Source organism: Gorilla gorilla, chromosome 5 (genome assembly GCF_029281585.2).
Source record: "Gorilla gorilla gorilla isolate KB3781 chromosome 5, NHGRI_mGorGor1-v2.1_pri, whole genome shotgun sequence".
Taxonomy (NCBI): domain Eukaryota; kingdom Metazoa; phylum Chordata; class Mammalia; order Primates; family Hominidae; genus Gorilla; species Gorilla gorilla.
The window spans coordinates 84828243-84844362 of NC_073229.2; the positions used below are offsets into that span (position 1 = coordinate 84828243).

At 38.7% G+C, this 16120-nt stretch overlaps 2 protein-coding genes across 3 annotated transcripts; both read left to right on the forward strand.

Annotated features, from left to right (window-relative positions):
* The first annotated feature begins 4697 nt into the window (after positions 1–4697).
* LOC129534408 (uncharacterized) lies at positions 4698–8831 on the forward strand. The gene is made up of 2 exons (XM_055391311.2): positions 4698–4982; positions 8692–8831. The coding sequence occupies exons 1-2, from the start codon at positions 4944–4946 to the stop codon at positions 8785–8787; spliced, it is 135 nt and encodes a 44-aa protein (XP_055247286.1). The 5' UTR covers positions 4698–4943; the 3' UTR covers positions 8788–8831.
* A 270-nt stretch (positions 8832–9101) lies between these two features.
* PTP4A1 (protein tyrosine phosphatase 4A1) lies at positions 9102–15804 on the forward strand. 2 transcript variants are annotated; one of them, XM_019029592.4, is made up of 5 exons: positions 9102–9241; positions 10874–10966; positions 11324–11454; positions 11685–11759; positions 12483–15804. In XM_019029592.4, exons 1-5 carry the CDS (start codon positions 9137–9139, stop codon positions 12598–12600), a joined length of 522 nt encoding a protein of 173 aa, XP_018885137.1. In that variant the 5' UTR covers positions 9102–9136; the 3' UTR covers positions 12601–15804. The 2 variants fall into 2 exon arrangements, with proteins under 2 accessions (XP_018885137.1, XP_055247285.1); XM_055391310.1 differs by having other exon boundaries at positions 12487–12637.
* Positions 15805–16120: the final 316 nt, after the last annotated feature.

A 16120-nucleotide genomic window follows, 5' to 3' on the forward strand; every position in this document is an offset into this window, starting at 1 on the left:
ATAGCTATGAAAGTCTTGGATAGCATCTTCTTCCAGTATAAGACTGTTTTGTCTACATTGAAAATCTGTTATTTAATGTAGCCACCTTCATCAATGTTCTTGGCTAAATCTTCTCAATAATTGCTGCAGCTTCTCCATCAGCACTTACTGCTTCACCTTTCATTTTTATGTTAGGGAGAGGGCTTCTACTCTTAAACCTCATGAATCCACCTCTGGTATCTTCAGACTTTTCTTCTACAACTTCCTCACCTCTCTCAGCCTTCATAAAAATGAAGAGAGTTAAGGCCTTGCTCTGAATTAGGCTTTGACTTAACAGAATGCTGTGGCTGGTTTTCTATCCAGAACTCTAAAACTTTCTCCTTATCAACAATGAGGCTGTTTCACTTTCTTATCATTCCTGTGTTCACTGGAGTGGCACTTTTAACTTCCTTCAAGAGCTTTTCCTTGGCATTCACAACTTGACTGTTTTGGGTATGAGGCCTAGTTTTCGGCCTATCTCTGCTTTCAACTTGCCTTACTCAGCTTAATCATTTTTAGCTTTGATTTAAAGTGAGAGATGAATGACTCTTCCTTTCACTTGAACACTTAGAGGCCACTGTAGGGTTATTAATTGGCCTAATTTCAGTATTGCTGTGTCTCACTGAGGGACTGGCCCATCAGCGGAGCAGTCAGAATATATTCAACATTTATCAAATAACTTTGCCATCTTAAATGGGTACAGTTTGTGGTGGCCCAAAACAATTCCAATAGCAACATCAAAGATCACTGTTCACAAATTGCCATAACAAATGCAATAATAATTTAAAAGTTTGAAATATTGGGAGAATTACCAAGATGTAACACAGAGACATGAAATGAGCACATGCTATCGGAAAAATGGCTCTGATAGACTTGCTTGACAAAAAGCTGTCACAAACCATCATTTTCTTAAAAAAAAAAATATTTGCAAAGCACAATAAATGAAGGTATGCCTGTATACTACATATTTATTTTTAATAATCATATAAGAAAATTAATTGGATATAAAATAGGCTGTTCTAAAACAGCAAGAGGGAAATAAACTTTAACAATGCTGACAGCAGCCATGGCATACTTGAATTTTTAGGACTCTTGTTAAATATGGGTATGGAAACTTACCCTCTGCACTAGTATCCAGACACTTACTAGATTATGGCCCATTGGGGTATTTGCCTCTATTACATATATTTGCTAGACTGTCATTATACCTTGCAATCTAGTGTCTTTTTCTAGGTTGATATTGTCACGTTTAATCTATTATTGCAATGATATTACTCTTGCTATGTTAAATGTTTTTATCAGACTTCCTTGTAGCCCCAACCAATCTGAGAAGATTGAAAATCAAGGAATCCTTCACTCCTTTTGTAAACTTGGTAAAATGGAATCAATGTTTACTAGATCTGCTGTTCTTGTGAAGATTTCTCTGTTCTTCTTCATCAAGATTTGCCAATCTTCCTCTGCACTCTTGCCTTCTGCAGTCTTTCATCTTCCATAAAAATATCGCTTATAATATTCTTTTTTTGAAATGAAGTCTCACTCTGTCTCCCAGGCTGGAGTGCAGTGCCATGATCTCGGCTCACTGCAGCCTCTGCCTCCCGGCTTTCCAGTGATTCTCCTTCTTCAGCCTCCCAAGTAACTGGGATTAGAGGTGCCTGCCACCATGCCCAGCTAATTTTTTGTATTTTTAGTAGAGATGGGTTTCACCATGTTGACCAGGCTAGTCTTGAACTCCTAACTCCTAATCTCAGGTGATCCACCCACCTTGGTCTCCCAAAGTACTGGGATTACAGGCATGAGCCTGTATGCCACCACGCTCAACTTCCTTATAATATTCTTCTAGTCTTATTTCCCAACTGCTGGCTTTTATATTTTGAATTGTCAGTAGAAAGCCCTGCCTATCGTGATGAGGTTAAGGACACATGTTTTGCTGAGAGAAGTAACTTCCAGCTGAGAATCTTGTTTATCAGGAGGGAAAATCCTCTATTTTAGAGCTTCTCCTGGAGCTTAGAGTAAGCATTGGCTTTTAGAGGTGTTTTCTCCCTTTTTGATGTCTGGAAGCACTGTTTTCAAGTCTGTTAGAGACCCGCTTTAAATAAGTACAGGTGCTAATGCTCTGAGGGCAAGTCTGTAAGGGTTAGTGAGTCCTCAAATCACAGGAGTCTCGTGACCAATGCTGGGATGTTCTACTGTTCTCCAAGAATCTGCAGCTTAAAAGTATTAAACTAAATACAGCAGACACCCTCAGCATAGCAGTGAACCACATTGGCAGCTGACAAGCAGGAACATTTAATGGATTGGTCAGCAAGACCACACTTATGTCTTGTTTAAAATGTGTCCTTTCCTTTGGGAGGCTGAGGCAGGCAGATCTCTTGAGGTCAGGAGTTCAAAACCAGCCTAGTCAACATGGAGTTTTCTAAAAGTACAAACAAATTAGCCAGGTGTGGTGGCAGGTGGCTGTAATCCCAGCTACTTGGGAGGCTGAGGCAGGAGAATTGCTGGAACCCAGGAGGCTGAGGTTGCAGTGAGCAAAGATTGCACCACTGTGCTCCAACCTGGGCAACAGAGCAAGACTCCATCTCAAATAAATACATAAAATGCATCATTTCTCTCAACAGCAAAAGCCTTATTTTTTCATCCTTTAAATATGTTACTTTCATAGTAGGATAAGATGGTACCTTGTCTGAGAGGCTAAGACCCCCAGGCCACTTGAGAATTTGAGAGCTTTTAGAACTTGATGAGCATAGCTGACTAGATACTTCGTGTCAGCACTGCTTGTGGTAATTACAGGATCTGTGGATCACAAGGCTCACAACTTGTATCACAAGTTCTACAAGAAAATTGGCTAACACATATTTGGCTCTGTTAATCATTTGCTGAGTTTATATCTTGTCCCACCAAAGGTATTTTTTGAAATGCCATTACATGAAAAAGCTTCACTATTCCAATTATCTGTGTTTACCAACTTTTGGAGTAAGAGTGGCTGATTGAATATGTGCTTTTTAACTACACTATTATATACATTGGCCAAGCTTTTTATATTAACCCTACCCATGAAGTATCACCAATATTTCCCCCAGTGTGAAATCGACATTTGTCAAAAGCCTTTTGCCATATAAAAGTTTTTAGTTCTTATATATGAAATCTGTCCCTTTTTTTCGACATGAGTTCCCCAGCCTGCTTAGCTTTGCCCCTACCACCCAAGATTTTTAAGCTTTCTATATTTTCTTAGAATTTAAGATTTTAAAGTCTTTACTTTTTTAAATCATTTATTTGTAAAGGGACATATTTCTCAAGTGTGCTAGTTTTCCTTGATTTTAATGGATTAAAATGTGTCGTAGGTGAGCCATTTTCTTCAAAATGACGAAGAGTTTTTGTTCCTTTGAAAGTCTGGCCCAGGATTTTGTTTGTTTTTGTTTTTTTTTAAGTTCTTATTTTATTTACAGAGTTAAGAAAGTTGAATAACTATACAACCAGTCTCTAAATAGAAGTTCTAATAAATCCTAAGATGCTGCAGGGCACTGAAAGAGGACAAAATTTGATCCCTAAAGCCCTCTCCAATCTCATACTCGGTGAAAATAACAAACAAAAGGCTTCAGTGTTAGTGGAAAACTGAGTTCTTAAAAAGCAGGTAAAGGTCCTGTTTACTCCTTCTCCAGAGCTGAGGAGAAAGGGTTTTCAGATTATAAATAACAGAGTTGCCCTTGTATGGCACAGAATTGCGATAAGACTTTACTTCTTAGGGGCTTAAATAATGAAGTCAGTAAAAGAGGACTGAAAACGAACATAAAGAAGAGCTTTAGCTTTGACGCAAAGAATTACATCAGTGCTTGACAAAACCGAGGATTCTTAATTTCTAAAAACGCTTTCTTTAAGCACTTCCTAACCTTTCATTATCTGAGACAACATATCAAGTGAGCAGCAGTACAAAGGATGCATGTGATTTCGAAATGCCACAATTGAGCCAACTGCAGTTGCACGCGTACGTAGTATAGACAGGCGTGATCAAAAAAAGAATATAGGGAGCATAGGGCTTCGTCTGCATCAAAAGATACTCTCCCCATCTTCTATAGCCTTAAGTTTTGCGAAGGTAAGTTTCTCCCCGCTTGAAAGCGCCCCCAGGGACAAGAATTCATCTTGACCAAGCCTAAGGCCGTGGCATGCAAGGTGTTGAGTCACCGGGTACAGCGGTCTTGCGACATAAATATTATTTGATGACGAAGGTACTCGGGGCCCAGGTGCCAAGGTAAACCACTGGCAAAGATGACCGTGGTTAAGGCAGTAGAAAGCAAGCTCGACACTGAGACGCGGTTCCAGCCCTAGAAGGATTGCATTTTACGATTCAGGCAAACTTCGAGTCTCCTCATGTGACATGTGTGCACTCCTGGATGGTTTTAATTATGAGAAAAGTGGTTTGCAGCATGATTCCTTCCAGTCGATAAATCGGAATCTCTCTCGCTCCCACCCCTTCTTAACTTCAGGCTTCCTGCATCCCGGAGCACCCCCGGCGGCGCCTTCCCTCCCCCGCCCCGGGGATGCTCCGACTCGGCGCTTAGCCATTCATCAACCGGTTCACACCGGCGGCGGCCGCCGCGGAGTGACGTCCGGAGGGGGTGGGCCTCCGCCCCCGCCTGTCGTCGCCTGGCCCGCGGTTCCAGGCCGCGATTGGTGGCTGGAGGGTTGCACGTCGCGCCGGCTATAAAGGGGAGGGCTTGTGACGCAAGGGCGCCTCGGCGCGTGTATTGGCTCCTTCGGCTGCGGGCCGGCTCGGCTACGCGCTGTGCTCGGAGCCGCTCACTGCATGGTAGAGTCTGGTGCCCCCGCCGCCGCCTGCATCGCCGCCACCGCCGCTCCGCCACGACCACCGCCGCCTCCTGCCCTGCAGCCACCGCCACCGCCTGTGTCGCCGCCGCCTCGGGACCGGCTGTATGATTAGGCCACAATCTTCAATGAGTAAACATATTCCTGTGAGTAGCCGTCGCATCGTCGCCTCTCGGGCTGGGAATCCACGACCGGCCCCCCTATCCCCGCTGTCGCCTTTGTTCGGAGCCCGGCGTCTCCTCCAGGTTGCCCCGGGTTGCGGTTCCGGTGGGTCCCGGGTGGGAGCGGGCGGGTTATGGCCCTGTGGCCGGCCGATTGCGGCCGGCTGTGCGGAGGCAGATGCCGGGCCCCTCAGGGCTGCAGGGTGGCGGTTGGCCGCCGGAGGCACCGGCTTTTGAGTCCCTCCCGAGCCCGGAGCGACGGGGGCGGCGCGGTCCGGCTTCTGCGGCGGCCGGGGGCAGTTTCGGCTTCCGCAGCGGGCCGGGTGGGTGGCACAAAAGCCGCTTTGTGACCGCCGCCTCCGCCCTTGGCCCTTTGGTCTGGCGCGACCCGTCCGGGCATGGCAGGCTCCGCGGCGTCCCGGGGCCTCTTTGTTCGGCCGGAGGAGAGTGGCTGCACTGGGAGCGGGAGACGTGGCCCGGGGTGGGGCGAGGGCTGCGCGTGTCACTGCGGAGCCGGATACGGGGAGGGCGCGGCGGTGGCGGGTTCGCCTCCAGATCCGGGCGGGCGTGGGGTAGGCGGGACAGCCAGGCACGGGTGGTAACGATCTGGTTCCAGAGCTTCTCGGAGCTCCGGGGTGGGCGCGGGACAGCCACTGGGTGCAGCTACACTCTTGTGCTCGACGGCCGGGACCCGAGCCTCAGACAAAATGGCCTCGGCGCCCGCGCCTGACTGAAGGCGCGGCGCGAACCCGTGATTGCGGCGCGGAGAGGGGGCGCAGCGGGCGTGCTCGGGCGCACACAGCCGCGTGCGCGGGGCGGCGGCCCTCGGGGGCATTCCGCGAGCTGCACCCCTGCCCGGGCCAGAGTGGGGTTCTGCTAGGTGAGAACTTCGGCCGTCCGCCCCGCCCTCCTCCCAGGCTCCACCTGGTAATTCGAGCTGTTCCGGATTTATCGCCCCACCTCGGGCTCGTGATAATGGGAACAAGTCTAGTCTTGTCCTTTCTCTGGGCCAGTCGTCGAGAAATGGCCTGGTTCGGAGCGTCTTGGAAACTGACAGGGCTACTGTTAGTTACACTGACGCGAAGGACTTCCCGTCCGGGCACCAGCATACATTTCCCCTGCCAATTTTGGAAGGGCCCTGGATGGCGCCTTTTAATCGGGGACTGTTTAGAACTATTCCTGAACTCTGTGGTGTAATATGTTGTTGCCTCCTGTTGGTTTGTGGCAGCAGTAGCCAACCAGAGCCGGAATTCTCAGGGTTTTTTATCTTCTGTCCGCAGAGCCCCCTACCAGTCCACGAGTATTAAGTTATTTACACTACGATTGGAACTGTTGACCTGCCCGACATCTAGATCCTGAGGCAGTGCTTCTTGTTAGTCAGTTGAAAACTAGAAAACTAAATCATTACCAAGAGTGAGCAGCATTTTACACATGCTTTCTTAGGTGCCCTAAGACCTAAATAGATGTGGAACAGACTATACAACGAATTATTTGTGGCAAAGGAGTTACACAGATTAATTGGCTTGACTCTGCAGTATAATGATTTAAGCTTCTGCACAGAGATTACTCTTTCCTCCTCTCCCTTCTTGTATATGATTGTGATTATAATGCAACTGATATGTGGGAGGGGAAAAAAAATCCCCATTATGGATAGTTTTTCCTGTGGGTAGGAGATTGGGAACGGAGGAGTGTCTTGGGCGGAACAGAAAGCTATCGGTGGTCACCACTGCTTTAACAGACGAGTCCCCCCATCCACTAGGTGGCTCCACTCAGTAAAAATAACCAGTTCAGGAAAGGAATTCTTAATATAGTTCTTTCTCTGCTTCCTGATGAAAGTGCTTACTTACATGAAGGGATATGGCCAGACTAGGTTGTAGCCGACAGGAGTTTTAGCTATTAAATATGGAAATAGTGGTGTGAAATACTGCCTCAAATTAGCTTTTAATTGAAAAAAAGGTAATACCTAGAAATTAGAATACTGTGATGAGTCATTATAAAGCTTTTAAAGATCATTGTATGTCATTGGGAAAGTGTCAGAATACACTTTTTATTCTACGGAGGTAGTATTTAGAATTTGGGGTGAAAGTATAATGAAATTATTTTCAGATTACTACAGTCTGTATTCACTGTAACTGTGATGGCTTTGTAATTTAGACACTTAATTTTTTAACCCAGCTGACCAACTAGGTGAAGTAACCTCTGAGGGCTTGTTTGAACAAACTTGTGATAATGAAAGTTACCTTTCTTATGGGACCTTTTGATAAATGACTGTTAATGCTAGTTCTGTGTTTTACCAGAAAAGTAGACTGGGTTTTTGACTTGATGTTTTCTGCAGTAATCATCATAAGAATTATTCTTCAAAATTTAGCAAAGTTCTAGAAACTATAACTAGCATGGGACTATTTAAAGGTGTAAAATGGAAATGGGAGCAGATCGTTTGAATTTTAATTTTAAGACTTCAAATGCTTAAATTTAAGCATGGAAACTAATGGAACCTTTTGTTAAAACATTTTTGGTAATGAGAGTACACATGAAGTGCTTGAGGCAGTGACTATGAATTACTGCTCTTGTTAACCTGTTATTAATACTTTCCTTAGTGTCCTCTTTACTTCCGAGTACACAGGTACCTTATAAACTATTTAGAAGAAGAGTAATTATTAACATCAGTGTCTTCCATGTACATATTTTTAAAAATATGCTGTGACTGTTGGTTTAATGTTTGATATTGGCATAAAAATGGTTTAGTTCTTAAGGGGAACTTAGAGAAAATATAAATACTTTCATATTTGTTTATATTTATTGGTTACAGTAGTTACCTTGCTTTTGAGACCTGCCACTTCCACCTTCAACATCCCTTTGTCTGCCTTCTCTGAGTTGGATTTCAGTTTTGAGTTGTATATGTGAAATTTTGGTTTTAAAATACAAAAGAACATTATTAAAATTATGAATATTTTCTTTACAGTTATAAATGAGAGTTGTTTCCTTTTTAGATTCATAAGCATATATTCTTATGATATTTCACATAACAAGTTGATTTTCAGAGACTCATTTTCCTCGTCTTCAGTTTAATGGGAATGATAACAGATTGTTAAGGATAAAGTGAGATTCTAAATATAGAAGGACTTAAATCAGTCTAAGAAAAGGATATAAAAGCATAAAGTTGGAAAAGAACTTAGATGTTTCAGTTTATGAATTAAGTAAATTATGCAAGACTAATAACTTCAGAGTTATCTGGAGTTTGTATTAATGTGTAAAAATGTTTTTGTTAGTTGGAAAAATCAACATAAAGTGTATGTAATTACAATGTAAAGAAAACAACTATCGAAAGGGATAATTATTAGAATCATATAATTATATATTATATATAGATAGTATATATAGAGAGAATATAACTAGATAGGATATATATGAATTTCACAAAAACGTAACAATGAGTTTGGTTTTTTTTTCTGAGGAATCTTGGTAATAGATCATGGATTTCAGTTTAATCTATCTGACTGCTTGTTTTATGCTGATTGATTTAATCTGTACTCACCCCTTGAGTTTTGCAATTCAAGTAAAAGTCGATGAAGCGGCTCAGGCCCTGCTTTAGAAAAATAGTTGTGTACTTAAATAGTGTAAAACCCTAATGTATTTCTTTTGAATTGGAAAATAACTTATTTTCTCTTTCTTTCTGTCTTTTTCTTTTAAACAGCAATTCTGTGGTGTTCTTGGTCACACATTTATGGAGTTTCTGAAGGGCAGTGGAGATTACTGCCAGGCACAGCACGACCTCTATGCAGACAAGTGAACTGTAGAAACTGATTACTGCTCCACCAAGAAGCCCCCATAAGAGTGGTTATCCTGGACACAGAAGTGTTGAATTGAAATCCACAGAGCATTTTACAAGAGTTCTGACCTGGATGGGGTAAACCTCAGTGCACTTCTTTTCTGTTGGCCTCAGTATTACTGGATTGAAGAATTGCTGCTTCTTGTTAGGAGGTTCATTTCATTTATCATTACTTACAACTTCATACTCAAAGCACTGAGAATTTCAAGTGGAGTATATTGAAGTAGACTTCAGTTTCTTTGCATCATTTCTGTATTCAATTTTTTTAATTATTTCATAACCCTATTGAGTGTTTTTTAACTAAATTAACATGGCTCGAATGAACCGCCCAGCTCCTGTGGAAGTCACATACAAGAACATGAGATTTCTTATTACACACAATCCAACCAATGCGACCTTAAACAAATTTATAGAGGTAAGATTTGATATGTTTTAGTAGCTTAAATTGATTGCAATATAATAGTGGGACTTATAGCTAACAAAATAAAAACTACTTTGGAAAAAATGAGATGGTATACCTACAATTCCAGTTCCCAGAAATAAATGTCAATGTCTTCTATAGGTTAGAGGTATATTTATACATTTTGAGAAGGGCATGTACTTGAGTTAATAGTTCTTGCACCTGAGTTTGCTTGAATTGGTATGTGGACAGTAAAACAGTATAGCTCTTACTTATCTTGTAAGAAATTTACATGGGAAAGGTTGCCATTTATGGATTTTTTATATATCTGCTTAACCTAATGACTAATGCCATAAACCAAAGCTGGTTTTTCTTGAACCCCATCTGATGCTTAGAATCCAATTTTCAACTACAAATTCTGTTCCTTCCTAATGGTAGCTATGTAGCTAAAACTCTACCTGCCTCTTTTTACTAGGAGAAAGGAATTGAATGCTGAACAATATATCGGGATGTGCACATGTTTTATTTTATAAATACCTACAGTTGTTAAGAAATAGCAAATAGGTCTCTCAGAACATAATGGAAATACTTTTTTTTTCCTTTTTTTTGAGACGGAGTCTCGTTCTGTCACCCAGGCTGGAGTGCAGTGGCATGATCTCAGCCCACTGCAACCTCTGCCTCCTGGGTTCAAGTAATTCTCCTGCCTCAGCCTCCCAAGTAGCTGAGACTACAGGCGTACGCCACCTTGCCCAGCTAATTTTTGTATTTTTAGACGTAGTTTCACCATATTGGCCAGGCTGGTCTCGAACTCCTGACCTCAGGTGATCCACCCATCTCGTCCTCTCAGAAGTGCTGGGATTACAGGCTTGAGCCACCACGCCTGGCTGGGAAATACTTTAATGGTACTTTAATTTTTATTACTATATATTATATATATACTAATACATATTATATAGTATATAATATGTATTAGTATATATACTATATATACTCTATATTAGTATGTATATACTAATAGTATATTATATATACTAAATATATATAATTTATATATAAAATTATATATAAAATATATAATTTTTATTACCATATATATATAAAATAAATGTCAGGAGAGTTATAATTAGTAATAATGCATTTTGAAGCCTGTAGTTTTAAATGGTATGTCGGCTTTTTTACTGTAGTTAAGACTTCATTCAATGTATTTTAAATGAGTAAAGTTTAAGGAGTGAGTATAATTGAGTGAAGTCAGATTACCCGATTAGTTATAAATAATGCCTTTAGTTACATTTACCTTTGTCTGCATTGCTGCTAGCCCCTTTTGGTTAATGTTTCATCCCAATCCGGTATTACCATGACTGTAAACAACTTCAGTGTGTGAAGGGGGCACACAATTTAAACAAAAGAAGGAAAACTTTTCCAGTTTATTAAAAATATGTATGGTATTTAATATTCACTTTTTATATTCTAGCATTGTCACTTAAAACAAAATTTGCTTTTGTGTTAAACATAAATAGATTCTAGCATTCTTTAAATGATTTTCTGTTAACCAGCATACTTACTCATCAGAGATGATCAGAATATAAAATGTTGAGTTATAGTGATGTGGTTAAACATTAAGATTTTTTAAATGTACGTTTTATTCAGGAACTTAAGAAGTATGGAGTTACCACAATAGTAAGAGTATGTGAAGCAACTTATGACACTACTCTTGTGGAGAAAGAAGGTATCCATGTTCTTGTAAGTATTTAACAGTTCTTATGGGTTTATGGTGCTGTGCTACAAAAGTTTATTCAAATAGTAAATTCAAATAAATATCTAAGTCATAAATAGACCTCAAAAAGCTAAAAACATATTATTGTGCAGAATCTTAATTTCTAAATGAAGGTGAAAAGCTAAGCAAGGATTTGAAGTTGTGAAACATTTTTGTAAAGATTGAGCATTTAGTCACATTTGGTAGACAACAGGGTTTAATAAGATGTGATTAAACATTAAAATGGGAATGCTTTTGAAAACATTTCCATGTTAGAAATTTAGAATTATTACTACAGTGTTTATATTAATGATCTAAAATGTTTAAATATTCTTTTGACTTAGGATTGGCCTTTTGATGATGGTGCACCACCATCCAACCAGATTGTTGATGACTGGTTAAGTCTTGTGAAAATTAAGTTTCGTGAAGAACCTGGTTGTTGTATTGCTGTTCATTGCGTTGCAGGCCTTGGGAGGTAAATGAATTTATCAATTTGATTCTAGGTAAAAATCTGTATTGATGATGAAAATACAGAAACTTGAAAAATTCTTATAATTTTTTAATATAAAGTCAACATTTGTCATAGGTATTACTTAAATAGGAAGCGTGGTAGATAATACTTCTGAATTGGGGAATGTTTGGAGAAATAAATTTACAAAGATCGGATTTTGAAAAAACTATTTATCAAAATTCTTACCTCACCAGAGCTCCAGTACTTGTTGCCCTAGCATTAATTGAAGGTGGAATGAAATACGAAGATGCAGTACAATTCATAAGACAGTAAGTAATGGATTCTCTTTTCATTTGCACTCTCTTTCATTTCCTTGTTGTCAGTGAGTTTAATAGTCTAATAGCCCATTTAATCATTATGATTATTTTTTGAGATAGTATTAAAACCAGGAAATCAAGATCTTACATTCTTTTTTGCATTTCATGCAGTTGCTCATATTACTAAGATTCTAATCCAACAAGAGTTTTTGAATTATTGTTTTGCTTTAAATACTTGATTGAATATGTTGGTTATTTTGTATTTTTATTGAGGTATAATTAAGATACATTTAAAGATACAATAAAATGCACAGGTCTCCAAAGGAGACCAGTTGACAATAACAGCCAAATTAACCATCCAGTACAACACATAGAATATTTTGAGTGCTGTAGAACATGCCTTTGTGGCTTTTGTAGTCATCTTCCCTGCTACCAGAGGCAACTTCTGACTTCACTATAAATTAGTTTTGTCTTTTCGTGGACTTACGTGTAAATGGATTTGTGAGTCGACTGTTGTAACCAATACTCAAACGAAGATATAAAGAAAATTAACTTTTTATGATTTTTTCCATTTACACTGATGTGCCTGTTCATATTCCTTTCTGCATCAGGTCACAGCCTAATTAATCAAAAGATAAATTGCCACAAGAGAGGTGATGGTTGTCTATAAGACACTAAATATTACTGTAGGGGGCTTTTGCCTTGTTTCATTTTTTTTTTTTTTTTTCCTCCCAGAAAGCGGCGTGGAGCTTTTAACAGCAAGCAACTTTTGTATTTGGAGAAGTATCGTCCTAAAATGCGGCTGCGTTTCAAAGATTCCAACGGTCATAGAAACAACTGTTGCATTCAATAAAATTGGGGTGCCTAATGCTACTGGAAGTGGAACTTGAGATAGGGCCTAATTTGTTATACATATTAGCCAACATGTTGGCTTAGTAAGTCTAATGAAGCTTCCATAGGAGTATTGAAAGGCAGTTTTACCAGGCCGCAAGCTAGACAGATTTGGCAACCTCTGTATTTGGGTTACAGTCAACCTATTTGGATACTTGGCAAAAGATTCTTGCTGTCAGCATATAAAATGTGCTTGTCATTTGTATCAATTGACCTTTCCCCAAATCATGCAGTATTGAGTTATGACTTGTTTAAATCTATTCCCATGCCAGAATCTTATCAATACATAAGAAATTTAGGAAGATTAGGTGCCAAAATACCCAGCACAATACTTGTATATTTTTAGTACCATACAGAACTAAAATCCCAGGAACTATGAACACTAGACCTTATGTGGTTTATTCCTTCAATCATTTCAAACATTGAAAGTAGGGCCTACATGGTTATTTGCCTGCTCACTTTATGTTTACATCTCCCACATTCATACCAATATACGTCAGGTTTGCTTAACCATTGATTTTTTTTTTTTTTTTTTACCAAGTCTTACAGTGATTATTTAATGTGTTTCCATATATCTCACTTTGTGCTGTATTAAAGAAACCTCCATTTTGAAAATCTACGTTGTACAGAAGCACATGTCTTTAATGTCTTCAGACAAAAAAGCCTTACATTAATTTAATGTTTGCACTCTGAGGTGCAACTTAACAGGGAGGGCCTGAGAAAAGAATGGGAGGGGACTATTAATTATTTTTAGCAAAATGTTGCCTTTGTCTTGTGCAAACATGTAGAATATGCTCTTTAATTTAGTAAAATATTTTTTTAAAAGGTAGAGATGCTTTGTTATTGTAATCATAAACTTCCTGAAATTCTTGTAATTTTTTCCCCATACTTATCAGAAGTGTGTTTACCAACTTATTTTTGTTTGAAAGTGTGATTTTTTTTTTTTTCCTTCCCAACCTCTCTTGCAAAAAAAGAAGTGGGTTTCTGCTAATGAATTGAGCAGACATCTAATATTTTATATGCCTTTTGAGCTGTGTAACTTAATATTTGGATACTTGACAATTTGTTTTATTATGTAATTGATAAAATGGTGATGTGTATTAATGTTAGTTCAACCATATATTTATACTGTCTGGGGATGTGTGGTTATAGTTCTGTGGGAGAAATAATTTTGTCAGTGTTCACCAGCTTGTAAAAACTTAGTGCGAGAGCTGAAACATCTAAATAAATAATGACATGCATTTATCATCATTGAGATTGGTTTGCTTAAAATTAACTTATTTTGTAGAAAACAAAATGAATTGCACTTAATGTGTGTCCTCATCTTTTGACAAATAAATGAAGGATTATAAATGATGTCAGCATTTTAGTAAACTTTTAGACAAAATTTGTTAGGGTCATTCATGAAAACTTTAATACTAAAAGCACTTTCCATTATATACTTTTTAAAGGTCTAGATAATTTTGAACCAATTTATTATTGTGTACTGAGGAGAAATAATGTATAGTAGAGGACAGCCTTGGTTTGTAAAGCTCAGTTCCACTAGTTCATGGTTTTGTGCAACTTCTGAGCCTCAGTTTCCTCCTTTGCAAATTAATAATTACATACCTTTATAGATTTTGAAATTAATTTAAATATTAGTATTTGGTACATGAAGGCTTAATGTTAAGTTTCCTTTAATGATCCACAATAATCTCTTTGATCATGTTAATCTAAATCTAGATGTCTTTGTCTAATTTTTTTTGAATAGCAGTTATAAATGTAAAGGACTCAAAGTTTAAGTAAAAAGTGATACTCCACCTTGTGTTTCAAGGAATTTAGTTCCACCTCTTCATACCAGTTTAACACTTAATATATTCCATTGGATTTTGGACAGGGCAAAAGGAAGAACAGGGGCCTCTGGAGGCCCTTGGTTATTTAAATCTTGGATTATTTGTGATAGTAATCACAAATTTTTGGCTAATTTTTAACCTGAGCTTTTTTTTTTTTTTTTAAGGAAATGCAGCCTAGTCTTGAGAACATAATTTTATATAATCAATTACTAAATGTTAAACTATTACCACACAGCCCATAAAACAGCATTTGCGTTTATTGAGAGAGAGGATGTGCCATCATGATTAATGAAAACTATCTTTTGAGTTTGAAAAGAAATTAATTGGCAGTGTTTGGATTGTATATATGGTGCTAAAAATAAATTAATTTACTTTATAAACCTTATCTGTACATTATACGATGTGATGAAATTTGCTTTTTATCCAAATATTTTGTATCTTGTAAATATGGCTAATTATAGGAATGCCTATAATACATCTTAGATTCCTTATATCTAATGAGAGTTCAGAGAGTTATGAGTTGAAGTCTTGAATGCAGGAAACTATCTGATGGTGTTCTAAAATTTGGTTACTTGGGTTTGGATACCCTTAATGGGATGATGTAAATAGAGGCTAGTTACCTAGGCTTGTCTATAGAAACCATAATGTTGATGTAAGCAATGCAGTTACTGAATCATAAGAAAATGCCATCTCTTTTTAGTTGAAGGAAAACTCTGGAAGTAGGTGCCATTGGTCATTCTGCAGTGCACTGCAACCATTGTTTCCCCTAGTGCCCTCTTTTCCCTAGGGCATTGCTCTCCTATTCCCACGCCTTAACGCAGCTCTATACCTAGAAGCAGCCAGCCCAGGCATGCAGTCACATTTAATCACATCCCCCTTCTAGAGTGCTTCAAAATGATGTAGTCCCTCAACTTGGCTAAAGAATCTCAATCTCTTGAAATTTATTTTTTTAATGTCATATTCATCTGGTAAATATCTACTGTTTGCCAGGCATTTAAGAATATGGCAAAGAACATAAAAGATGGTGTCACCAGATTTTGGTCACCAATGAGTACCCGACCCGTTGCCATGATTAAGAGAGAATGCTTTCTATTGGAGTTTCAGGAAATATAATTTGAGAATACTTTAAAGGGAAGTGGAAGTATAAGTGAATGATATTTTTCTTTTACATGTAAACAATGAAGTTATTTCAAAGTTAAGTTTTAAACAAAATACATGAAGTAGTGTCTGCCTACATGTTAATATTCTACATTCTTGCTTCCTTAAATTAATATGTTTGTGTGTATATATGTGCCTCACACCTGAATTGAAAATTAAAGACTGGTTTAAAAGTGGTTTAAAAGTGACATTTAATGTTTCTCCGTTACATTTGGGGTAACCAGCCTAAGTGGAATCTTGGAAGGAAAGTAAGGGAAAACTTGTATTTGCCTTCAATGAATTAAACCAGTGATATGCGTTAACGTATGAATGAAAGGATTGATGGTGATTTTATAATTATATATATTGCCGCAGTAACCAGTTAATAAATTGATAGCTACCATTTATTAATGATTTTATTTTCAGATAATTTTTATAATTTGATTCCCTTCCAACAGTCTTGTCCCAATTTTACGGTAAGGGATTTGAGCCTCCAGATAGGGGACTAGCTAA